The sequence below is a fragment of the Mastigoproctus giganteus genome, chromosome 8, assembly GCF_048544385.1.
Source record: "Mastigoproctus giganteus isolate SK-2022 chromosome 8, ASM4854438v1, whole genome shotgun sequence".
NCBI lineage: Eukaryota > Metazoa > Arthropoda > Arachnida > Uropygi > Thelyphonidae > Mastigoproctus > Mastigoproctus giganteus.
The window spans coordinates 51,471,862-51,498,572 of record NC_143582.1 but is presented as its reverse complement, the minus strand read 5'-3'; the positions used below and the strand labels follow the sequence as shown (position 1 = coordinate 51,498,572).

The window sequence follows — 26,711 nt, the reverse complement described above, 5'->3', positions numbered from 1 at the left end:
GCAACAAGATATTAAAACAGTTGAAATGCTAAATTATAACATACTGAAGATTATTTGTAGTAAGGTTGAAAGGGTTTTTTTTTTTTGTTATTTTATGCAAGTACTATTCTAGCTTACAGTAGTATCTTATATTTTGTTGTAGCAGCTAAGGAATAAAAAGCTCAAAATTCATTAAGGTATGTGTAAAATCTAACATTGCATTTATGAAAGTAATATTTCAGAAAGATTTGGTTTTGAAGGGTAGTCAAAAAATAAAGTAATTAAACTAAAAGTGAATGGAAGTGGTGTGTTCCGAAATTAGTTGTTTTACTGATAAGTAGGATGCTAAGTTTAACATGCATTTCTTTGTCCTCAGGTTTATGTTAATAACAAATACAGCTATATCCATAGGTGAATATGCTCCAACGGTGAAACTGCTGTTGGGGGCAGAATTTATAATTTTTGCCTCTGATGTGCTTGGACAGTAGAATATTACTTTAGAAGCTATGACACCATTTAAAATGAATGATCAATCACTGCAAAGAGTGAAAGCAAGTTTTGGGAATAAATTTTGCAAAACACCAAATAAAATAAAATAGGTATGTTAATCACTGTACATAATAAATGTGAAAGTAACATTTATTACACTATTGGTAACACTCTGCATTTCAGTTGCCTATTTTTTGAGCCAGGCACACTATAGCACAATTTCATACAGACAGAATAAATTAGTAAGTTGTGTAGGGCATCTGTTTCTGTAGAAAACTGATTCCACTCACACAGAAAGTAATCTGTATTGCTATAATTTTGGTATAGGAGTTTATTGGCATATAAGCTGCAGTTCATGTAGTGTGCTTGGCTTAACAATTAGCAACTAAAATGCAAAATGTTACTTTTGTATTTTGCAGTTTATGTTTTTCATGTTTTACACAACTGTGAACTGTCAAAAGAATCTCTCACAAAAGGAATACTATCCATATGTAACAAAAACAAAAAGAAATTGGTGAACTTTGTATACTGCCATCAATAGGAGAAACTTTAAGAATATACATGTGAAGAGACTCAATTTCTTTGAATTGATTCTCTTCATCTGTACAAATTTTCACTGCCAAATTCCAAAATATTGTATCTATTGTAAAAGTACTCTGCATCAGTTGAAAAATTATTTGTGAGAACCACTCTTACAGTCTTAGAAATAATAGGCTCTTGTTCATAGTTCAGCTATGCAGGAGAGAGAACATAATTATGGTAATGATGAATTATGACTGACTTTGTTGGCAGTAATTATTACTAAAAGGCCACATTATTGACTAATTAACTTATATTAGTATCATAATCACTTTAAAAATGTAAACATACTGTGTGACAGTATAGTATGTTTTTCACTTGTTTGGAGAGGTTTGAGTTCAAATTCCATTAGACTTATGAACTTTAAAGACTATAAGGAACTTCTAATATCCCAAGGCCACAGTATGCAGATCTCAGATGGAGGGAACAGGGTTTTCTCTGAGAGTTATTTTGGGTTTTCAGCCTGTGAATGCTCTTGCATAAATATAATACACACTATAACAAAAAAGACTGAATAAACTGGCGCACTGTAGAAAACTATATAATTTTTGCACTCCGATCAAAGCAGTCATAGCAGAAATAAAGAATTAATTTTTCCCCCCTTTTTTCATAGCCAAGAAAGCCAGCCAACATAAGTTGTATAATTGGACAGACAGTACCTGAGATGTTATTTTTGTTATGTTGTTTGAGTGATTGTGATACTAATGCAAGTTAATTATGTTAATCTTTCCCACAAATTTCTGCTTAATAAAATTTCCACAGAAATTATCTGCCCTTCAAGTGGGAGCTAAAAATATTCCCAGATTTGGCATGCAAGAAAGAGAAGGCTCACATAGTGAAATCAAAAGGTGTATTTTAGTATAATCTGATATTTTAAGAATAGACAATAAATAAATACATTAATTGCATATAAATTTTAATAAATTTTGTATTGATTTTGGAGTTATAAAACAAGATGAAAAAGAATTCCAGCTAGGAGAAACTAACTGCAAAACCCAAGACATCTTTAATAACTCTTGCTACTTTTGTCTCTGAATGAATTTTATACCTTGTTTAGTCAAAGGGATAATGGGATTTATGTTAATAAATTGATAGGCGCTACACTATTATCAATAAGAATAAATCAATAATGCTAGGAAAGGTCAGTGGAACAAGGAGAAGAGGTTGGCAAAGAACACGCTGGCTTAGCACCATCAAATGCGACACTGGCATGAACATAAAGGACTTGGAAGAAGCTGTTGAAGACCAGACAGCATGGAGGCAGCTCACGCATAAAGTCTCTGAAAGTTGACTGTGACTGAGCAGATGAAAACAACAAACTATTCTATCATGTGATACAATTTAAAGGAATCGAACCACCTCAATGCCAAAGACTTAAACTATTTATGCTATGTTTCAGGAACTCAGTCTTTGGGCTTATGGGGAACAGAACATTGTTCGAGGAGTGGTACTACAAGTTTTCAATTTGATTATTTACAATATGATGTATTCTAATTATACCATACTCCTTTACATGTACAATTGCCATATAATTATTACACTTTTCTTATAAATTTAAGCCATTAATTAATTAAGATAGTTTATGAAAAATCCATAGAATTACTCTAAATTAGTTGGAAGGGCCTACCTGTTAATGTAATGCAGGAGTGGAGTCTCTTAGTCCATTTGAGGAAGACTGGGGTGGAAGCAGTGGATGGACTGCTTATATAGGTTGAAGTTTACTTGGTATGGCCAATGGCAGGCCTTGGGGTGGGGGGTACAAAGATATATTTTGGAAATAGATTAGGATGGTTCCAAGGTTAAGGGGACCAGTTTTAGAGTATCTACATACAGTATTAAAGTATTTCTAAATGTTTTAAATCTATTACGGATTATTACATTAATGATAGTGATTATTATTTTTTTGATTAATTGCTTATTAAATTTATGTTAATTTTAATTTTGACTGGGATTCCCTGGATTTACTTTTTCTTACTAAGAAGTTTCGGATCTTTTTGCTGAGAACTTCTTCAGGATATCTGTATGGAATAGATTGTAATAAGTGTCGTGGAACTTCTTGTTGATTGTGGAGCTTCTGAAACATTTTATGAAGTAGGCTTCTTTGAAGGCTTTTCTGCAATATGATCAATCTGTTGTTATTGATTAAGATAATCATTCAGTACATGCAGTGCCCGGTTTCCAGGTACTCAAATATTTCTCAAATGGAAGAGGGGATGTGTAGCACTCGATCATATTGAATACCTCTACAAAGAATAGTCAGCTCTCCATCAGAGATATCTCTACCTATATGTATATCTGTATTAATTGATGCATTGGGAGAGGTCACCTCCAAAATTATGATCATGGACAGTTATGGGCAATTCTCTCATTGCAAGCTGTGGAAGAATATGAATATAATTGCTATAATACTCTATGATGTTCTACAGTCTATAACATCATTAACTTTTGCTCCTGTAAGTTAATGACGTTGTAGATCAGGTGTCATTTTTTGAGGGCATAAAAGGTGATATTGTACACGATAACACTAATTGTATTAAGAATAGGAGATCTAGGTATTCACTTAACAGGTATAGGACAATGTTAAGAAAAAGTCATGAGTTAGGATTAAATTTGAAATTGTCTGTAATTCTGCCCAGACACAATTGTGCATGGTGATGAGCGTGTTTTTAGTCAGTTCGACCCTGGAGAGACTGTGTGAGACTCGGAGGTAGAATTTTTCTCAGCATGGTCTGTGCTTGTTAACAGGAGAGATTGTTTTTACAGGGATGAGATACACTTAATTATAGGGGGGGTGCAAGAATATTTTCCGATGCTATCGAAGCAGTGTTAGGTGGCTCAGAAAACCAATAGTTTGGGGGAATACAGACTAGTAGATTAATGGCAGCCACAAGAAGAGTTGAAAATGATTGCACTGCTTCTGTTGTGCCATACAGGAAAATGAGGTGTGGGGAAGATTACAAGGCTTGCTGATGTCTCCCATGGGGACAAGCAGCTACACTGGACATATTTTGGTTACTAGGGGGGAAAAAACAGTTGCAGGTGTACTTGCTTGTTCACTAATTCTAGATGTTATAGTAAATAAATTAGAGGAATTTGAAATATTGGTTAAATCATTAAATGCAAATGCTGTAGGTTTACCGACAGGATAGGAGGTGGGAGGATTATGACCTTAGTTAAGAAACACACAGAGATGTAGAATATAAGCCAGTGCGCTCAGCTGGCATAGGATTTGATATGATAATGGGGAACTTTATAGATATTGACTGGAACTGGAGGGCTAGCCACTTGCACTGCAGTGCAACCTTTCTGCATATATGGGATGACTGCTTTCAGTACCTTTTTTTTTTCTGATTACACCTGTCTGCATCTTAAGAGGAGTTCTTTGATGTTTTACTAATGATTAGAAATCTGAACTACATTTTTAATGGAAATTTTCAAAGTTACTTGAAACCTGCTCTATCGCGGTATAATTTTTTGCAGAGAAAAAATATTGGTTGGAGTGCTTTTTACAGATTTTACAAATAGGTTATTTTTCTATAAAAACAAAAATAAAACAGGAATATCAAAGGATACATCCTCGTGTCAAATGTAGATGGCCACAAACAAACAAACTGGATTTCTTATACACTATATTAGGATAAAAACTTGCACCTTTTTGACTTCCCAAGACAGTAGTCAGTCATTGTACTGACGTTCCATCCCCCTTGGTACATTTTTTCCATTTCTTTTATATCCTGATGGAATCTTTTTCTTCTCTTTACTTATACTACATAAATTTTCTGGGAAATATTTGAGATGAGAGTGCAAGAAGTGCACCTGTAACACTCATATTGCAGCCAATTTTTCTGAACTTCTCCAGCATGTCACTTATGATTGTCTTATAAAAGAATGTTCTTGTTTATACTCCAGCGCAACTGCCAGGTCAGTGGAGTTTACAATAAATCGTCAATACAAATGTTAATCGTATTTAGCAGTCACAGGCTTGAACCCCGGTCCACTCAAAAAATGCATGTAGTTCTCTGAGCAGTACAGATGGGCTGCCAGAGCAGGTCATGGAGTCTTCTGAATGATATATAGGATAAGTACTGTACTGTTTGATCCAGAAAGTTTAATAAATGACATGTAGCTTTTGGGGTTAAATGGACCCCTTCTTCAGCAATTCTAACAGGATAAAGACATGAGACAAAATTTTTAACGAATACAGAGTTGTGCATGCATGAGATTAAACATTCAACTACTATAGATATATAGGAATTTTGCTGGCAGAGACAAGGAGGCAATTATGCCTTTGTATAAGGCAATGGTCAGGCCACACCTTGAGTAGATACAGGTCTGAAAGCCTTGTTTTTAGAAGGTTGTAGAGTTGCTAGAAGAAGTACAAAGAAGGGCAACAAGATTGGTGAGGGGAATGAAGGGTTCCTCTTACCAAGAGAGGCTTAAGTTCTGCAAATTGCAGTGGCTGGAGACTAGGCACCAGGCCTTGAATGGATTGAGCACGCTGAATTCTGATGGGATCCTTCCACTTGTTCAGATTACAAACCTAAGGGAGCATAAATTCAAATTAAGAAAAGACAGATGTAGAATAGATGTGCGGAAATTTGCCTTTAGCCAGCGGGTGGTTAATTGCTGGAACAAACTTCCATCTGTCGTTGTGGAAGTTGATAGGTTGAATAAATTTAAGGAGGAACTGGACAGGCATTTGGAGGGAATGGTGTGATTTTTTTTTTTTTTTTGGCTGATGCTGCATAAGCTCATACATTTGCTTTCTTGCATCACATACCACTACTACTACTACAGAAATGTAACAAAATACAGTATATTTGGATTGTTTTTCCAATCATGAGTTCCATAGTAAAAGACAAAAAAATATGAAAATCACGTTATCATGACATTAGATCCCTCCACCAGCACACAATGGGTTGCTGCAAGAATTGGTCACCCCAAAACCTTCATTTGGCACACACTGTGAACACGAGCTTTCTGCATACCATATGCAGAGAGTTCGGGCATTGCAAGCAGGAGATTCACTTGCACATGAGCAGTTTTGTTTATGGATATTTAATGATATCAGCAACAACCCCGACTTTCTTGTCAGTATCCTGTGGACTGACAAGGCAACATTTGCATGAGATCCCATCTCATGTAAATGATCAACATTCACAATTTCCATACATGATCAGTGGAAAATCTTCACACCGTTTGGCAATCCAGTTTCCAAGTGGGATTTAGTGTAAATATGTGGGCCAGCATTGTAGAAGGTAACTTTATTCATCACGAGTTCCCTGCCTGCCTAAATGATGATTATTACTTTGAGTTTTTGCAGAGCACATTGCCAACATTTCTGGAAAATGTTCCTTTAATTGTACGTGCCTATATGTGGTTTCAGCATGACAGAGTGCTTCTACATTTCGGGCAACAAGTAAGAATATTCTTAAATAATTGTAACTGGAATTGCTGGATTAATTGTTGGAGGTTCCATTTCTTGGCTGCCATGCTCTTCTGACCTTAACCCATTGGATTTTTATGTGTGGGATCACATGAACAAATTGTTTATGCCACAGAGGTTAACAATCGAGATGACTTGTAGAATTGCATCCACGAAGCTGCCGCTACTGTTTCTAAATAAAGTAAGCTTTTTCTTAATGATAAATCTTTTCATAAATTTACTATTATATGCAAAATGCCAGAAGCGGAAATGATACCACTAATCTGTTTAACGTTTTAACTCAAAACCCATTGCATCTACTTCAAATTGAGTGTAGGCTTTACTTGTACATATTTAATGAACAATTCCCCCAATGAATATCAACTAAATTTCAAGGAAACCCTGTATATAACTGACTCGTAGAACAAAATGAATAAAAATTTATGGTAAATATAAAAGTTAAACATTCAGGCTTTATACTGTATTACATTTGGTAAAAGATTCTGGACTCTAGTCAGTCACAATAATTTAGTTTCATGTTTTCAAAATTTCATAAGTACCAAAATATATTCTTCGTTTCTAAAATTAGCTAACTTTCAGTAATACTTTGAAGTGAAGGGGTATATGCCCTGAAGCATTTGTGATTTGTTGATTTTAATTTGGTTTAGTTATATATAGGATAAGTGTGAGTGGTTCGCTTTGGATGACTTTAATGTAAGGCTTATAGATTGTAAATTATGAACCAGCAGTGAACAAGATAGAGCAGTTTTGTGGACAAACTGGATGTCTGTAATTTATTCCTTCATTACGGAGAGTGAGTGTAAGTCAGTGCAAGGGCCAAAATGTTCTTTATCTGGTTCTTGCTATAAAAAGGATCATTATTCAGAATCATTGCCCTATTAAATTAAATAAAAGAATAATGAATCAGATAATAGGTAACTTTAGAGCACATTCCCTGAAGATTCTGGATCCTCAGAAAGCCTTTCCCCCTTTCTGTTTCTTTATAATCCTGCAACAAAAAAAATCAAACAAACCTTACTTTCCACTCGCCTCTCCAACTTATGAGGGACTCAGTTGGAAAACTGAACTACAATTGGAAAATATTATGTAGGTTGTTATACCTATTTTTGCTTGAAACTTCAAGCAAGAATAGGTTCGTGTGATTGGCATACTTGCATAGTGCATATTCGTGACAGTAATGTTGGATATTTAATTAGGATAAAATAATCGTGTAAATATATAATGAAATAGCATAATGAATCGATTCTGATCTCATTTTGATCTTGATCTATAATATAGATATAACATCTGCATTCACCCTCTTCTTCCCTAATCCCTCAACTTCTTAAATAGGCCATGTGCAGAAGTAATGTTGAGTTCATTCTTGTGTCAGTAGGATTGTTCATCTTTATTAATAATGTTTCTCAGTGTCAGTTCATTGTCAAATCAACCTACTAATTCCAGAGGTCATAACTACTCAAACATCCACTTGGTAAAGGCCACAGGATTGGGGATGGGGGGGATTAAAAAGAAAATGTGTCTGCCAATTACAGATACTCTTCTAATACATACTGTCTATAATATAATAATAATTTTTAACAGGGGAAAAAAAATGTTGTTTTCACTGCAAGAGAATAAAAATAGAAGCAAATTAATAGCCATTTAGAGGTACTTCAATGAGACAAAAATAACCTGATTTTTATAAGCATAAAATTCCTAGAATTGAACATGTGATTAGAAAAAAATTAGAAGTAAGGTGCACTCCCAAAATGAAAAACATGAGTTTTTTGTTTTTTACCCAAAGACAACTCAGCACAAAGTAAGGATTTTATTTAGTAGTTTTAAGAACATATATATATTAGTGTGAATTTTTATTTGTAATTATGAAAAATTTGTAATTGTCTTAATTTTAGGATCTTTTAGATAGAGCTGAAAATAGAGAAAGAATGCTTAAAATGCAAGAAGATCTTGAGAGGGCAAGGCAGCGGCGTTTAGAATGGGAACAAGAACAACAAAAGCAGCATGCTGTGCTTTCACCTCAAGAAGAATGGAAAAAAAGGCAGCAAGAAAAACAAATTAATAATCAGTTAGAGGTAATTTAATTACAAAAAAAAATTTATAAGGTGCATGTTTTATTGCATTTTCGTGTAATCTTAGTGACAATTGTAAACATGAAATTATAAGGTATTTAGGAACTTTTTCATTACTAAATACAGTAAACCCCCGCTATTCGCGGGGATTACATTCCTGAGAAATGCCACGAATACCGAAAACGCGAATACTGAGTTATGGCTCCCATAGTAATAAAGGAGTTCCGTTCCAAAGTATGAAATATATAAGAAAAACTAGTTTAAAATTTTGTCTATTTATGTATTAATGTGCCTTCATAATATGACTATGTACATAGACAGTACATAGTGAAATGCAAGCATATGGCATCGAAATGAAAATAAGAAACACTTTAATATTAAATGTAATATTTATTAGAAATTTCAAACCAGCGCCAGTGCTATTACCAGTTTCGCTTAAGTGTTGATAAAGGAGTTTTGCCTTTTCACGAATGAGTGAACTTAACTGAATTTTATTTTGAGTTCGGTCTTCTATCCACAGATTTAAAGCCTTTTCCATTTTTTCTAATTTAACATCACGAGTTACAGAGCAAATTTTTGAAGCAATTAGCACATTTTCACGGACACTACGGCGGATTTTTTATTCCGATTTTTTGATTGATCGTACCATTGACTCGTTGATTTTATGTTTTGCCACTGAGGGCACACTTTCACCATTAGAAATTTTGTCTAATAACTCAATTTTATTCACTAATGTCATCACCTTCTTTGATCTTTTCAAATTTCCCTTGTTATTCGTAGCCATATTTTTGTACGGGTTAGAAAGAACTTGTCCAAATCAAGTCACTTTCTTCCGTTAACACACTCGAAAAAGTCTGTTTTACACTGCAAAACGGTAGATTTATCATTTTTGTAAGCATATCAATTTATAAATTGATATGCTTATAATTTATATGCCTTTGTAAGCATATCAATTTATAAATTGATAGGCATATAAATTAAAAACAAACGACGAAACCTTCCATGGCAAGCGCATAACACATACCGAACAAGGATTAGCGAGAAACATCCATGCTTGCGATTTTGTCACCTCCTCTCCCCACACCCATTGAGAGCTGTTTTGACCGGGAAAGGTAATTTTAGCCACGCCCATGTTCATGCTGCTTTAAAATTCACATTTTTTTAGGTTTCATTTTATGTTAAATCATCGACCACGAATACGCGAAACCGCAAATACAGATACCGTGAATAGCAGGGGATTCTTCATTAAGTATGGTGGCTCTTCATCCCATCCTCATTTGGACAAGTTCCTTAGTTTGATTCCTGTTCAAACTAAGATCTTTGTTTTGGACACGTTATGTTATTCCATGCTTGATAATTCATGGAATAACAATAACATTTTATAATATTTATAAAATGCTGCCAGAAAAAAACTCACTTTTGTCTGATTTGATAATGTTTTAAGTCTCTATCAGCCGCATTAATAAGATCTGTTGGCAAAACAGTACAAGAACTTACAAAAACAGCCTTTTGTAAATTTCAAAATCAGAAGAGAAGTCTAAAGGCATCTGATGCCTTTTATGCTTCCTTACATACTTGAAAAATATACAATGAACAGTATAAATAAACTTGCAAGACTTACTGAAATATGGAAATATTTAATCATCATGTGAATATTTGCCTGTGCTTCAGTAGATGATCTTTAATGAGAATCATCATTGGTATATAGATACTGACGGTTAATAGTAAATGACAATGAATGTTTATGCATCGAATAATAGAGGATGACATTACTGGTTGAGCAGAGTTGTGGATAGAATATCAGTTTGCTGACCAATCAGTGGGGGGGGGGTCTTTCGACTGCAGAACTTGTAGCAGTACTTCATACTGTTGATGTGGCTATCAAGAATCCCAAGTGTATAATGTCTACTGGTAATGGCTAGGTTTTTGAGGTAGTTGGAGAGTAGTAATATGTCTCTCAAGAGCATTTCAAGCATTCCTTACAGTATTGAGGTCAGGAGGTTGTTCTACTTGCACCATTATGAATAATGGTTCTTCTTCGATTAACCAGCCCAGCATGCTGTGTTTGGGTATTGTTCTACATAACATAAGGGTCATAACATCATACAAAGAGCACTACAGTGTTACCTCTGTGCTTTTGTGCTGTTATTGTACTCTTGAAACACTTGCTCCATCTACTGAGAGATGCTTGCCCAAATCTCTGTGTGTCCTTTTCAGTGATGTTATTGGGAGAAATGTCTTGTTCCTAGTTCCTTCCAGATGAGTGTTTGTCTCAAATCACTCTCTGGAGCAAATCTGGACTTGCCAATAAACAAAACATATTGCCATCACTCTTTGATCCACATAACATGTTGTCTATATCGCTTGAGGTGCTCCCTCTCTCTCTCCCATGACTTGGGGTTGAGGAGAACACACCAATGATCATCTTGCATGGAGATCATCTCCATGCACCCTCCTTCATTTGTTAAATGCAGACGGATATACTTGTGGCAGCCATTAGGTCCAAATGCAGTCAAGTTAGTGTTGTCAACTTGTGTCTTCAGTACCAACAGTTGACTGTGTCTGTCATTAAGGTTATTGTGCTTCCATCAGTATCATTCCCTGACTCTTGTATTCCCTTCCTAAAACCTCTGGACATTTGCATGATCAACATTGAGCTATCTGGCTAAATCTGTTTCAGAATTTCTAGCCTGAATCCTTTCAATGACTCTTCAGCACAAATGTTAGGTGGGTTGTTCCTTTTAGATTTGCTTTATATAGTCACAACAGTGATGATTGTTTGGTTCACCAAGGTGAATTAACTCATTCACCTGATCACAAAGTGAAGTTGCTGAATAGGCTGTGTGATCATGGAGCCAGATCAAACTACGTTAATTTGCATGCAGTATGTAAAGTGAAATTATTGCTATCTTTTAAGTGTGTATTGATCTGTTCATTGCATGGTTACAATATGTATGAAAAATATGTTACAAATTTGATGTTGCCTAATTTTGGAAATTAGCGTATATTGAAATGGTTTGGGTACCTTTCTTGTTCCTTAACCTCCACCTGCATTCGTTGTAAAGGACACATCTCAGACAAATAATTTTAACATCATGTATTCAGATTTCACTAAAACTTTTATGCTGTTCCACATGAATGACTGCTGTACAAATTGGAGTAGTGTGTCACAGAAGCAAGTCCTGTAGATAAAGAGGCAGAAGACAGTGGTTATTAATAAGCACTGCTCTTCATGGACTAATGTTATCAGTAGAGTCCATTATGGTTTGATGCTGGATTCCTTATGGTTTTCAGTATTTATTACTGATATTGAGGAAGACATATCAACTTTAATGTCTAAGTTTGTTGGTGATACAGTAGTAATTGATAGTAATCAGGGTACACTACTCAAACAAGCAGATGAGTGGGAAAATGGCAATTGAGGTTTAAACCTTTGCAGTGTAGAATTATTTTTGGTCTTCCACTTGCAGTCCAACTCTGTATTAAAAAAAAAAAAAAAAAAAAAACCTACTCAGTGTAATGTTCAAAAATTATTTTTGGATTTTGCATGAGCTGATATATAAAAGTGTATGGTAAAACCTTTTATAAACTCAAACTCTTCAGCCACTTTAAAATGCTCGTTGTGTTAATTGTTTATATTGTTTTAGCTAATGTGTGGTACTTCTTGAAACTTTCAAAAATCCTCCAGTCCTGTTGTTTGAAAGCATGTTTCACAATACCAAATTGTTTCTTTTCTCTTGTTTCTAACACTTCTGTCACTATACAGGGTGTCTCAAAAATATTGGTACAAACGTTTAGGGGAGGTAGGTAACATCTAAAGGAATGTGAATCGCATAGGAACCCATAGCCGGAAACGTCACGGGAAAGTAGTAGCAGAGGCACAAGAAGCAGAAATGATACAAGACAGTAATTAGTGGCAAACATTGACATAATATTAACAATGGAGTACGAGATGGATGCATTTCATGATGTTACAACAGATGCGCGAAGGTTCCACCATGAGACGCGATGCATGCGTGACACTGACACGGCATGGATTGGCGGACATGGTCGAACACACCTGGAGTTTCTTTGACAGTAGCAGCAGTGCAGACGAGTCTTGCCACGAGATCCATTTCCGTCTCCACAGGCGATTGATACACGATAGATTTGATGGGCCCCCACAGAAAGAAGTCAAGGCTCGATAAATCAGGTGAGTGTGTGGGGGCCAGGCAACGGGTCCACCACGGCCATTCCCTCAACGCCCAAAATGCCTGTTCAAATGGTCACGAACACACCTTCCATAATGGACAGGCACCCCGTCATGTTGAAACCAAATGTTGCATCTCACATTTGCTGGAACATCGTCAAGTAACCCTGGTAGAACTTGTTCAAGAAAGACCCGATATTTAGCAGAGTTCATGCGGGATGGTAACAGGTATGGGCCGATTAAGCAGTCACCGTTCATACCTGCCCACACATTATTGCGAAGCGATGTTGTGCCGCATGGAGGCGTGCACCGTGTGGGTTGTCGTGAGCCCACACAAGCATTGTGCTGATTGAATAAACCTTCCCGAGTGAAATAAGCCTCATCCATAGGCTGGAAAATTCAATTCTTGAATACTTTCTTGGAGAAACCACTTCGCAAAAGCTGCATGTGCAGGATGATCTTGGGTGAGCAGTAACTGAACCCTTTGGAGATGAAAGGGATGTAAGGAATCGTCGTGCCAATCACTCTGTACACTGCAACGAGACACTCCTGAGGCAGCGGCACATGTGCTGGTAGTAGGATTATTCTGGACGGCATTCAACACACTTTCTTCCGTTGCGGGAGCTTGAGTCAAACGTGGTCTGCCCACACTACTCCTGTTACCTCTAAATGACCCATAATTGCACAAATTTTGATGCATACGTGCAAACAAACGGTGGTCCGGTACATGTCTGTCTGGGAAGCGTTCTCCATAAATTCATTGAGCGGCTCGTCCATTGCCCTCTGCTAATCCATACACTAGGTGCATGTCTGCCAGCTCACAGTTCATATATCGATGCATGCTCTTCATGCGGAGACTACTGCTTGAATGAGTAAACCAGAAATTTTCCCTCTCGCGAACTGATGAACAGTGCGTCTACCGACTTACGGTAACGTTTCCGGTTATGGGTTCCTATGCGATTCACATTCCTTTAGATGTTACCTGCCTCCCCTAAACGTTTGTACCAATGTTTTTGAGACACCCTGTATATTGTGCAGTATTCTTATTTGGATTCTCATCTTTCATCACAAAATGAGGATGGACATTCCATCTGTCTTCTCTAAAACTCAGTAGCATTTTTCTAGAAAGAATGTTCAGACATTTCCTGCTGTCTGAACAAGCAGTTTCTTTTGAAACTGCTTGTTGTGAAGATTCCTTTGAGATGGATCTGCTGACTTTCATCAATATGAAACAGTTCTCAATTGACACTTCTAAAAGTCAGAAAAACAACTTCTTGTTTTTGACTGAACCAATGACAAACAGAGTAAGGGTGAGTTTCGATGACAGCACTCATATCTTGTGTATTCAAAAATAGTGACTGCTTTTCAACTTGAAAATGCCCTACACTTTTCCTTTTTGTTACATTAGTATTAGCGGAGGCACATGACGCAAGAAAGAAATCTTATATAAAATCAGCCAAAAAAAAACAAAACACACATTCCCATTGCACCCATCCATTCATTCCAAATGTTTGTCTAGTTCTGCCTTGAACTTAAGTAAGTTGTTGACCTCCACTACAACAGATGGAAGTTTGTTACAGCAATCAACCCCCCCACTGCCTAAAGGGAATTTTCTGCACATCTATTCTACAACTGTCTTTGCTCAGTTTCAATTTGTCCTCTCAGATGAGTAATGAGCAAGAGAAAGAATCCATCAGCATTGAGCTTGCTCAAACCATTCAAGGCCTTATACACCTAAATTAGATCACCTCACAGGTGGCTAGTCTCTGGACGATGCAATTTGCAGAACTTAAGCCTTTCTTCGAAAGAGCACCCCTTTGTTCCCCTCACCAGTCTTGTCCTTCTCTGTACTCTTTCTAGCAATGCTACATCCTTCCTAAAATGAGGCTTCCAGGCCTGTCTGCAGTACTCAAGGTGTGGCCTGACCATTGCCTTATACAAGGGGATAATCATCTGCTTATCCCTGCTCGCAAAATTCCTGTATATCTTTGACAAGACCCCATTACCTGCTCTGGCAGCATATCTGCACTGCTCAGAAAACTTCATATCTGACTGCACATTTACCCACAGGTCTCTTTCATTCTCCACTACCCGAGTGTAACACCACCCATTTGGAGCATTTCTCTGGGGTTACTGCTACCCATATGCAGTACTTTGCATTTGTCAATGTTAAAACTTCAGTTGCCACTTCTCAGCCCATCTGCCCAACTATTCCAGATCCTGTTGCAGCAGCAGCATACTGTCATTACTGTTATTACCAACCCTGCCAACCCTTGTATCATCTGCAAACTTTGACATTAAGCGTGTTATACCTTCATGTGACCACACCATAGTATCCAATCAGATTGGTCAGACAAGACTTCCCCTTAACAAACCCATGCTGTGTCTGAATTATTACTGCTGCCTTGTCTAGATGATCCTGCAATGCTTCTTTAACTAGTGACTCCATTATTTTCCTCGGAACAGAAGTTAAACTAACAGGTCTGTAATTGTCACCCTTTGCTCCCGTGGGTCCAAGGAAGCTTTCATAATTAAGGCTAAAGGTTTGCTTACTTCCTTTAATATAACTGGATAGATCCCACCCATCCCAGGTTTCCTTTCTTATGTTCACTTCAACAATTTCTCCTCCACTTTGCTCTCAGTTATTACAAAATCATTTAGTTTTCTGCCAGAGTTTCATAAGCTTCCGGCCTCCACTTCCCTACAGACCTCCTCATGTGCGAATGTAGATGCAAAATACTCATTCAGTTTGTCAGCTACCTCAGCAAGCTTATCAACAATCGAACCATCCATGTCAAGTGGACCAATCTAATTCATCTTCTTCAATCTAGAGTCTACATAAGTAAAGAAGTCTTTACTGTTTTTCTTTGCATTGTTTGCCAAAGATTTCTCATAATCTGCCATAGGTATCTGTGTCTCTTGATAATTTATATGCATTCCATGCATTTTTCTTCTCTGCAACTAGTCTTATTAGGTCATTTAACATCCATTTAGACCTAAACCTTGAGCAGTATTTCTTAGTTGGTATGAAAAGTCTAGTGGCTTCCAAGATTAATTCCTTGAATGCTTTACACTTAGAATTTGCTGTTGGTAACATCATCAGTTGGTCCCACTTTATAGAATTTTAAAAATCTCTGCTACCACTGTAGTCATCTTTACTAAAGCAAATATCCTCCCTTTGCCCCTGATGGCAGTTACATCATTAAATAAATCCCACATCAGTACACTGTGATCACTGCCACCTAGTGCTTTTATCTGCAAATTCTCAATGCATGAATAATCACTACTGATAATCAGATCAATGTATTACTCCCTCTGGTTGCCTCTCTAACATGCTGCTGTAGAAAACAATCATCCAATAAATCCACAAAAGTCTGGTTAGTGTGCGAGTGACCATCCCACAAGTTCGTCTATATTTGGGAAGTTAAAATCCCCCATTATAAGACAATTTGATTTACTGGCCCATCGTAATTCTCTGTACAGCTGTTTGTTGTGCTCATCAGAGTCATTAGACCTATAACACACTTCTCTCATTTTTGCTTTCCCAGTGGTTATGTCACTTCAAACTTACTCAACACTGCACTGCCTTAGAGATTTTATGTCCTTCTTAATCAAGAGCATAACCCCTCACCTTTTCTATCCTTTCTGTACCCATTGTATTCCCCAGATTCCAATTCTGCATTTCTTATCTGTGTGACACCATGTGTCTGATATTCCAACAACAACCTTTGGTGTCTTCACCAGCACCTCAAATTCATCAAACTTATTTACTATACTCCTAGCATTGGTGTACATGCAAGTATACATGCACCTGTTCTTACTCTTTGTTACCCTAACACAACCCATGTATTTACTTGTTCCATAATGACTCCCAGCAGCCCTTGAAAATCCCAGTACCTCGCTTTCCAGGCTGCTGCTCATTTCAATAGAAGCAGTGCAAGAATCGCTTTCTCCTCTGCCTGTGGTTACCATTAATCTATTAGTCTGTGAATCCCCCCAAGCTAGCAGCTTTCTGGTCCACCTAACACTGCCTCGATAGCATCAGCAAATATTCTTTAGTATCAGTATTATAGAAAGCAGAAATCATAAGTATAGTTCTGTTGTGTTTCCATGCTAGCTTTATCCTCTTTTCGAAAACCATCAGTCCAGTGCTTTTCAATTTTCTTTGTTGGTCTTCATCTCTGCTGTAATTCTTTCATCTTTCCCATAACAGTGCCACTTAGGTGTATATTTAGTTTGAATTCTTCTGCTAGTTGGATACCAGTGTAAATCATCATTGTCATAATTAAACTCACTTATTTATTCCTGACCAAATGCTCAGGTGACGCCTCCATAGCCAGATGGGCAGGAGCAGCAATGTGTAGCACATGCTTCTTGATTAGACCGGGGTTTGAGCCCGTGACCACCAAATACCGAGGATGCGGAAAGGTCAGGAATGACTACCGCATATCCCCGGAGCAATATGGCCTTAGTTGCTAATGCTCCTAAAAACCAAATAACAAACAAACGCTCAGCAACACTAAAATCTAAATAATATACAACCACTTAACCCTTATCACTACCTGAACCAATCAGGCATTGTGGTGAGGTTACCATCCCTGCAAACAGGGAGGCAGGTCTCTACTATCTAAACTTCATTCATAAAAGAAAACATTCATATAGTCTGAAGCTGTTTAACCCACTACTATTTACATCAAAGTACAGGCACTCCTTTATTTATGTACAAATGACTCACATACAACTCGTAGATACGTACAAAGCACAAAATTTTAAAAAATACTGTACTGTATATCGAAAATATATTGACAGTTTGAATCACATGTGCAAAGTACCAAAATCAGCTGCCGTGTATATCACTGCGTCAGCTACCATCTTGCCTGCCTGCTTCCGCTGCTTGCCTATTCCTGATCCCTCAGTTTTTTGTTGTTCTTGTTCAGAATAGAATCAGTGTTTTTCCTGTTACAAAAGATATTGTTATTTCCCTAATGTGAAAAAGAAGTGAGAGCAGTAGTGGTAAACGGCACCCTATTACAATGGAAATTAAACTAGACATTATAAACCAAGTGGAAAAGGGTGAGAAGCAGACTGATGTAACACATGTGTTGGGCTTGAGTAGTGCTACCATTAACACAATTGTTCAGAACAAAAAACAAATTCTAGAACATGTAAAGCATTCTTTGCCAATGCAGTCGACAATAATAAGTAAAAAAAAGAAGTCCAATGATTGAGGAAATGGAGAAACTTAAGTGTGTGGCTGGAAGATAAGCAATGAAAATGGATGACTTGGACTACAGCTCATTCAAGAAAAAGCAAAAAAAAAAAAAAAGTTTATTTGAAGACATAAAGAGTAAACATGGTGAAAGTGCTGCTGAAGAGACCTTTGATGCAAATCATGGATGGTTCCAATGATTCAAGGCACAAACATCTGATACATATTAAAGTGAATGGTGAGGCAGCTAGTGCTGATGAGGGAGCTGCCAATCAATATCCAGGGTTCTTGTGGGACATTATTGTTAATGAGGATTACAAGCCAGAGCAGATCTTTAATGTAGATGAAACTGGCTTGTTTTGGGAAAAAATGCCTGATCGCACATATATTATGATGGAGGAAAATAAAATGCCCTTGGTACAAGGCAGCAAAAGACCAGCTAAATCTACTGCTGGGGGAAATGCTGCAGCGAATGCAAATTCAAACCACTGTTAGAGTACCATGCAAAAAATCCAAGGGTTTTTGCACGCAAAGGCATTATCAAGACTTCACTTCCAGTCATCTGGATGTCTAACTTTAAGGCTTGGATTACTCTCAAAATTTTCAAGGAATAGTTCCACAAACATTTCATATAACAAACAAGTAGAAAAGTACTGTGCTGAAAACTAGTCTTGGCGCATCATAGCCGTAGTTGCTAATGCGCCAAAAAAATCCAAACAAACCAAACCAAACTGTGCTGAAAACAACCTTCCATTCAAGATCCTGTTAGTACAGGACAATACTCCTGGCCATCCACCTCACCTAGATGATTTTCATTCTGATGTTAAAGTGGTGTACCTGCCTCCCAATACTACCTCTGTCTTACAGCCAATGGATCAGGGGATTATTGCTACATTCAAGGCTTATTGCACATGAAAAACTTTTAAGGAAGCCTTAACAGCAATAGAAGGAGAGGGTGAAATGATCTTAAAGCAGTTTTGGAAGGAATATAACATCTATGATACAGTCAAGACTATAGATTCTGCCTGGAATGAGAAAAAATGTGGTGGAGCTCAGAAAACAATTGAATCTCTAGATGGAGGAAAAGTGTTTACCAATTGTTGGAAAACCACTCTCAGGAGCTGACCTGAAAATCTCTTCGAACGTGAAAAACAGACACAGCAGGAGGCCACTGAAGAGGAAGAAGTTGTTGAAAAAAATTTCACCTGCAAACAGATAGCTGAAGTTTTTTCTTTAATATGTAAAGCACTATCATCTTTCAAGGTTCAAGAGGTTCACCAAAGTGGCAGCAGGTGTAAACAATGCCAATGCCTGCTAAAAACTAATCTACGAAGAGAAGAAGAAAACTGTGCAGATTAAAATCAGTTTTTCAGGAAAGCAGAAAGTGGATGTGAACATATGGCATCCATAGGTTGTACCACAATCAGTCGGTCTGCTCACAGATCACCAGAATCGGTGTCATTGAGAGTTTATGATCCTCTATCTCCACAACACTGACAATAATGTGAGTAAATTAAACTCTTGGTTTATTTTTGTTCTTGTATATTGTATCTTGTTTAAACGCTATACAGTACTGTTTACAGATATTAGAATAAATTACTTTTGAATAAATACTTTACTGTACATACGGCCTGGTGGCGTTTGTTGGTGGTTATAATCTCAGTGAGTTGTACTAAACTGTATACATGGACTGTATTTAATGCGTATCTACAAGACAGAAGTTGGACTTGCATACAAAATAGACTTATGCACATAAAAAAAAAAATTAAATACATAAGTCGAGTGCCTGAATACATAAAAACTTTAGATGTAAATGGTGCATAAAAACTTTCTTAAAAAAATCCAAAAAAAAAAAACAATATATATAAACCTCTAAACATTGGAATAGCTTCAGCAACTCAGTGAGGCTTAAACCACCCATGTTTTTACTTAACTCTGAAATCATTATACACATCAGTGAATAATGATATACTGACTGTTTTTTTTTTTTTTTTTTTGGCTCTTCACATCTACAATTCTGGTAAGGTGCCAATTCAAATTGCTGCAATCTCTCTTTTAATCCATGTCCTACTTGAAAATCATAATCTGATGTAGGCCTAGATTAGGCCAGCTTTCTGCATAGCAATTACTTCAGGCATTAACTTGAAAGTAATTCAGCCCTTGTCAGGTGCATTCCAACCTGCCAAATCCTCTGTATTTCAATCTCAGGTCTCTTTTTCTCCTGTTTAATGTCACTTTTATTATAAATTACCAATTCGAGGGCATGCCCTAAGCCTATATATCTAATGACAATAATTACTCTTTGTTGCATATTGTATGCGTTTATTTGGACAGCTAAATCTACAGGTTTTTGACCAGCAACAGTCTGTAATGCTTCATTGAAGTTGTTTGAACAGGTCCTTGTCATGCCTAGCAGGGCAGACCTGAGAGCTGCAATCAACTGCCATTGTACCATTTAGTTCTTTATTGCTGTGCCCCAAATGCCACATGCATAAGTCACTGTGAAGATAAAGATACTTATATAAAATCAACAGACCTCCCTTTCATTCCCCAATTAGTTCTTATAATTCTTTTCAACTTAGTATAAATAACTTTAATTTTCTCTTATATATTTTGCATGCAGTGAGAAGCCAAGCTTATCATCAAGCACTACTCCAAGATACCTGACTTCCAGGCCTCATCAGCTACCAACCAGCTCTGATAGTTGAGTATCTATTCACTCATGCTGCCTTTTACCTTCATACTCTTGAGGAATATTTCCAACTTGGAGAGCTGTCCATTGATTATTCTACTTACTTCTTCACCAGCCTTCTGTTCAAGTGTCAGCCTGGAGTCTGCAAAAACTAACACTATTAAATCATCAGCATACACAACTAATTCACAATCTCCCTATTGCTGATTGAGCATCTCGTCAAGAATGTGGCTCCACATAGAAGGACCAATAATGGATCCTTGTGGAGCTCCTCTATTGGTATCTTTCTTTACCTGCTCTTACTTATTTTCAATAATTACCTGCCTCCTATAAAAGTAACTTCTCATTAGCTTTTACAAGTTATTCAGACACTTTACCTGGTGTAGTCTTCTTACAATGCTCTCCCACCAAAGGTGATCAAAAGTTCCATGAAACCAATAAATATATCCTGTCAACATACTTATTCATAGATTCTCACCTTGGTCATTACCTCAAAAATTGCATCCTCAGCTGCTCTGCCCCTCATAAACCCATATTGCCTTCCTGATGCCACATTTTTCTCATTTTATCTGCTGTCTAGCCTCTTCATAATCATTCTATCAAATACCATATAAAAGAGTGCCACACACAGGACTATATGACCTGGGATTTTAACAGTACTAATTCCCAATTACCTGAAAAGCAGCCTTCTTCTAAGCACTTATTATACAACTACAAGAGACTGCTGGGCCTAGTCTCACCAATCAATTTAGGCATCTCTACCAAAACCTTATCCTTTCCTGGTGCCTTTCCTCTATTAGTATTAGTATTAGTAGAGGCATTTGATGCAAGAAAGCAAGCTTATGCAGCATCAGCCAAAAAAAAAAAAAAAAAAAACCCACTTCCACTTCACCCCTCTGTTCGTTCAAAATACCTGTCCAGCTGAGCCTTAAACTTATTTAGGCTATCAACCTCCACCACAAGGGATGGAAGTCTGTTCCACCAACCAACCACCCGCTGGCTAAAGGCAAATTTCCGCACGTCTATCCTACATCTGTCTTTCCTCAATTTGAATTTATGCCCTCTCAGGTGATTTTTCTGAGCTAGAGGAAGAATCCCATCAGCATTGAGCATGCTTAAACCATTCAAGGCTTTATACACTTCTATCAGATCACCTCGCTGGTGCCTAGTCTCCAGACACTGTAATTTGCAAAACTTAAGCCTTTCTTCGTAAGAGCACCCCTTTGTTCCATTCACTAATCTTGTTGCCCTTCTCTGTACTCGTTCCAGCAGCTCTACATCCTTCTTGAAATGAGGCCTCCAGACCTGTATACAGTACTCTAGGTGTGGCCTGACCATCGCCTTGTACAATGGAATAATCACCTCCTTATCCCTGCTGGAAAAATTCCTGTATATCATTGACAATACTCCATGAGCTACTCTTGCAGCCCGTCTGCACTGCTCAGGGAACTTCATATCTGCCTGCACAACCACCCCCAAGTCCCTTTCATTCTCTACCACTGTCAGTGTTGTACCACAGAGTTGATACGTTGCTCTGGGGTTGCTGTTTCCCATGTGTAGTACTTTACATTTGTCAATGTTAAACTTCATTTGCCACCTCTCAGCCCATCTGCTCAACCTTTCCAGATCCTGTTGCAGCAGCATAGTGTCCGTAATGTCCTTGACAACCCTGCCAACCTTTGTATCGTCTGCAAACTTGGACATTAAGCCGGATATACCATCATCAATATCATTTATAAATACAGAAAACAATAATGGACCCAACACTGAGCCCTGACGGACTCCACTAATAACATCAGTCCACGATGAGCAGTGTCCATTGATTACCACTCTCTGTCTTCTCCCCCTCAACCACCCCTTTATCCATAGCAGCAATTTGCCTCCAATGTCACACTGCTCCAATTTGTGTAGCAGTCTTCCATGTGCAACAGTATCAAAAGCCTTTCTAAGATGCAAGTATATAATATCAAAGTTATTCCCTGCATCCAGTTCTTTTGTGACTGCATCATAGTATCCAATCAAGTTGGTCAGGCAAGACTTCCCCTTAACAAAACCATGCTGTGTCTGAGCTATAACTGAAGTCTTGTCTAAATGATCCTGCAGTGCTTCTTTAACCAGTGCCTCCATTAATTTTCCTGGAACAGAAGTTAAGCTCACAGGTCTATAATTACTTGTGTCAGCCTTTGATCCTCCTTTGTGAATTGGGGTCACATTTGCACATTTCCAGTCTATGGGTACCTCCCCTGAGTCCAAGGAAGCTCTCATAATTATGGCTAAGGGTTTGCTTACTTCCTTTGCTGCCTCCTTTAATATAACTGGATAGATCCCATCCACCCCGGGTGCCTTTCTTGTGTTTATCTTCAACAGTTTCTCCTCCACTTTACTCCCAGTTATTTCAAGATTCTGTAGCTTACTGCTAGAGTTGAATACTCCTCTGGCATTCCCCTCGCTGAATAACTCCTCATGTGTGAATGTCGATGCAAAATATTCATTTAGTTTGTTAGCTACCTGAGCAGGATCATCAACACTTGACCCATCAATATCAAGTGGACCAATCAGATTCATCCCCTTCCTTCTAGAGTTTACATAAGTAAAGAACTCTTTGCTGTTTTTCTTTGCATCCCTCTCCAAGGATTTCTCGTAATCTGCCTTCGCCTGCCTAACCTCCTTTGTAACTTGGTTGCATATCAACTTGTATCTGTCATAGGCTTCTGTGTCATGTGTTAATTTGTATGTATCCCATGCATTTTTCTTCTCTGCCATATGCCTCATTAGTTCATCTGACATCCATTTTGGCCTAAACCTTGAACAATATTTCTTAGTTGGTATGTAAAGCCTAGTAGCTTCCAAGATAAGTTCTTTGAATGCTTCCCATTTTGAATTTGCTGTTGGTAACATCATCAGTTGGTCCCACTGTATAGAATTTAAATACTGTCTCAGTCCATCGTAGTCGCCTTTACGGAAGCAATAACCCTTCCCTTTATCCCTAATGGTAGTTACCTCTTTGAGTAAATCCCACTTCAGCACACTGTGATCACTGCCACCTAGTGGTTCATTTATCTGCAGATTCTTAATGCATGAAGAATCACTGCCGATAATCAAATCAAGAGTATTACTCCCTCTAGTTGCCTCCCGAACATGCTGATATAGAAAACAATCATCCAATAAATCCACAAAAGTCCTGCTAGTGTGTGAGTAACCAGCCCCCAAATTCCAGTCAATATATGGGAAATTAAAATCTCCCATTATAAGACACTCTGATTTACTGGCCCACTCTATTTCCCTGTACAGTTCCTTATTATACTCATCAGAGTCATTAGGCCTATAGCACACTCCTACTCTCAATTTTGATCTCCCAATGTTTATGTCACACCAAACTGACTCCACACTGCACTGTCCAGCGATGTCGACTGGCTTCACTTCCTTGGTTTTTATGTGTTTCTTAACTAATAACATAACCCCTCCTCCCTTCCTATCCTGTCTATCCTTTCTGTAGACGTTGTACTCCCCAAATTGCAGTTCTGCATCCCTTATATCTGTGTGACACCACGTCTCTGATATCCCAATTATATCAGCCTTCGATGTTTTGAGAAATACCTCAAATTCATCAAATTTATTTACTAAACTCCTAGCATTGGTGTACACGCAATTATACCTGCACCTGTTTCTATTCTTAGCTACCCTAACACAACCCATGTGTTTACTTGTACCGCAATGGCTCCCAGCAGTCTCTGAAATACCATGCATCTTGTTTTTCAGGCTTCTGCTCATTGCTCATTCTAATAGAAGCAGTGCAAGAATCTCTTTCACCTCTGCCAGTGGCTACTGTCAATCTATTGGTCTTTGTCTCCCCCCCAAGCTAGCAGTTTTCCGACCCACCTAACACTGCCTCAATAGCATCAGCAAATATTCTTGCACCCTTTCTATTTAAGTGTATCCCATCCCTGTAGAAGCAATCTCTCCTGTTAACAAGTACAGTCCAGGCTGAAAAAAATTCTACCCCTTGAGCCTTGCACAATCTTTCCAGGGCCGAATTGATCGACAAGGCTCTCATCATATACTCCCTCCTATCGTGTCTGGGCAGAATTGCAGACACTTTCAAATTCAACCCTAATTCTCGGCTTTTGTTCAACAGTGACCTGTACATGTTAAGTAATTCTGCCGGTCTCCTACTCTTAATATTATTAGTGCCAACGTGTACAACTATATCACCTTTTGTGCCCTTAAAAGATGATATTCGCTCTACAACGTCATCAACCTTTGCCCCTGGCAGACATACCCTGGTCCTGTTCCACCTATCTTTTTTACAAAGCATGTTCCCCAAATATTTATTTATCCAAATATTTATCCAGAGCATCCTATAAATATATTATAGAAAACTCACTCCTTATTTCTTGTTGTTCCTTGCTTTCATTCTTTACCTCATCATCAATAAATAATTTATTCAGTATCCTAGAGACTAAGGCCTTCTAGCATATAGTCCTTGCATTGAGCCACTCCATACTGTTGAACCTCCACCTCATATAATTCCTGTCTTGTTGCTCTCTGGTACTTTCTCCTACTCTTGTTAGTTTTTCTTCTCAATTGAGTCAACTCTTCGTTCCACCGTAGGACTGAGTTGACTCTTCCTACTCCTCATTGAACTGCATGAAGCCTCATGTAAAGTTTGTCCTAAGAGCTTAGCCCTGTCAGCATCCAGGCTGCTCTCCCATTTTTGCTTATTTTCAATTGTGAGTCTATTCCTAGTAATTTCATTGATTTTCTTAACATTGAGGAAGGAAAACAAATTCTTTTCTTTTTTTTTTTTTTTCCCCAAATCATATATTAGAGGAGAATGTACAATGCAGGTCTAAACCATTCACCACTTCCAATTTACTTTCCATTGTATAGTGTTTGTATAACACTCTTCTAGCAAATTTGCATTCGTGTCTGTACCTATGATTATATTTTCTCCACTTAAAACATCATACACCGTACCTACATACAAGGTATGGCTATTGAATACAAGACTCTTGTAATAAAGTAAATATATTATTACTAAATATAATACCACTCTTATACCATGTGAAATTAATAATATAGTTTATTAAGCTATTTGCTTAAACTACTATACATTAAGGTAACGTTTCAGATATCTTACCGATACCCACCATCAGACTGTGCTGTTGGGGGAACAAAAATAGAATACAATTACAATTGTAATATCGGTAATTGTATTCTATTCCCCCAACAGCACGGTCTGATGATGGGTATCAGTAAGATATCTGAAACTTTACCTTACCATATAGTAGTTTAGGCGAATAGCTTAAACTGTTTTATTAATTTCATGTGGTATAAGAGTGGTATTATATTTAGTAATAACTTAATGGAAAACAACCACATAATGTCCTTCTCTAACTACATTAAAGTAAATATAATGGCATATTTTGTACCTTACAATTTATCCACTTCAAAATAATTACCTTTAGCTTGCATACACTGTTCCATACATTTCTTCCACATACAGAAACATTTCTAGAAGTCAACTTCTGTAAGCCCTTCTAACACTTTGGTCCCCCCCCCTCTCCTCTTCTCTCTCTCTGTCTCCCGAATGTCTTCAATAGACCGAAAATGGGTTCCATAAGTATATGTTTCAGTTTAGGAAAGAATAAAAATTGAAAAGGGGATTAGACCTGGCAAATAGGGTGCATATTTACACAGTAATTTGTTTTTTGGCAGAAATTGGCAAGCAGAAAGCATACTGTGTGCTGAAGCATTGTCTGAACACATCCAACTATCCTTCCATAATTCACTTCTCTACCTTTGAATTTTTTAATGCAGCCTTGTCAGAACTTCAGTGTAGTATGCATGATTGACAGTCTGATTTGGTGGGACATATTCAGCCATAATAATTCCTTTAATACTAAAGTTAAAAAGAAGCTTTGTTTTCATTTTTGATTTTGATTTTGCTTTTTTTGGTCTGGGGGAATGTTTTTTTCTTTGATTGCATTGAATATCTTTTAATTTCAAGGTTGTACTAGAATAATAGCCAGGTTTCTTTGCAAGTAATTACTACACTC

The 26,711-nt window shown here is 37.5% G+C and overlaps 1 protein-coding gene across 2 annotated transcripts in view; it reads left to right on the top strand.

The window, feature by feature from the left end:
* The window catches only part of cno (adherens junction formation factor afadin), a 525,824-nt gene that overhangs the window by 487,735 nt on the left and 11,378 nt on the right, over positions 1-26,711 (top strand). For both annotated transcript variants that reach the window (XM_090380034.1, XM_090380033.1), the window contains one exon: positions 8,386-8,565. In XM_090380034.1, coding sequence (XP_090236160.1) covers positions 8,386-8,565 — 180 coding nt within the window. The remainder of the gene's footprint in view (positions 1-8,385; positions 8,566-26,711) is intronic.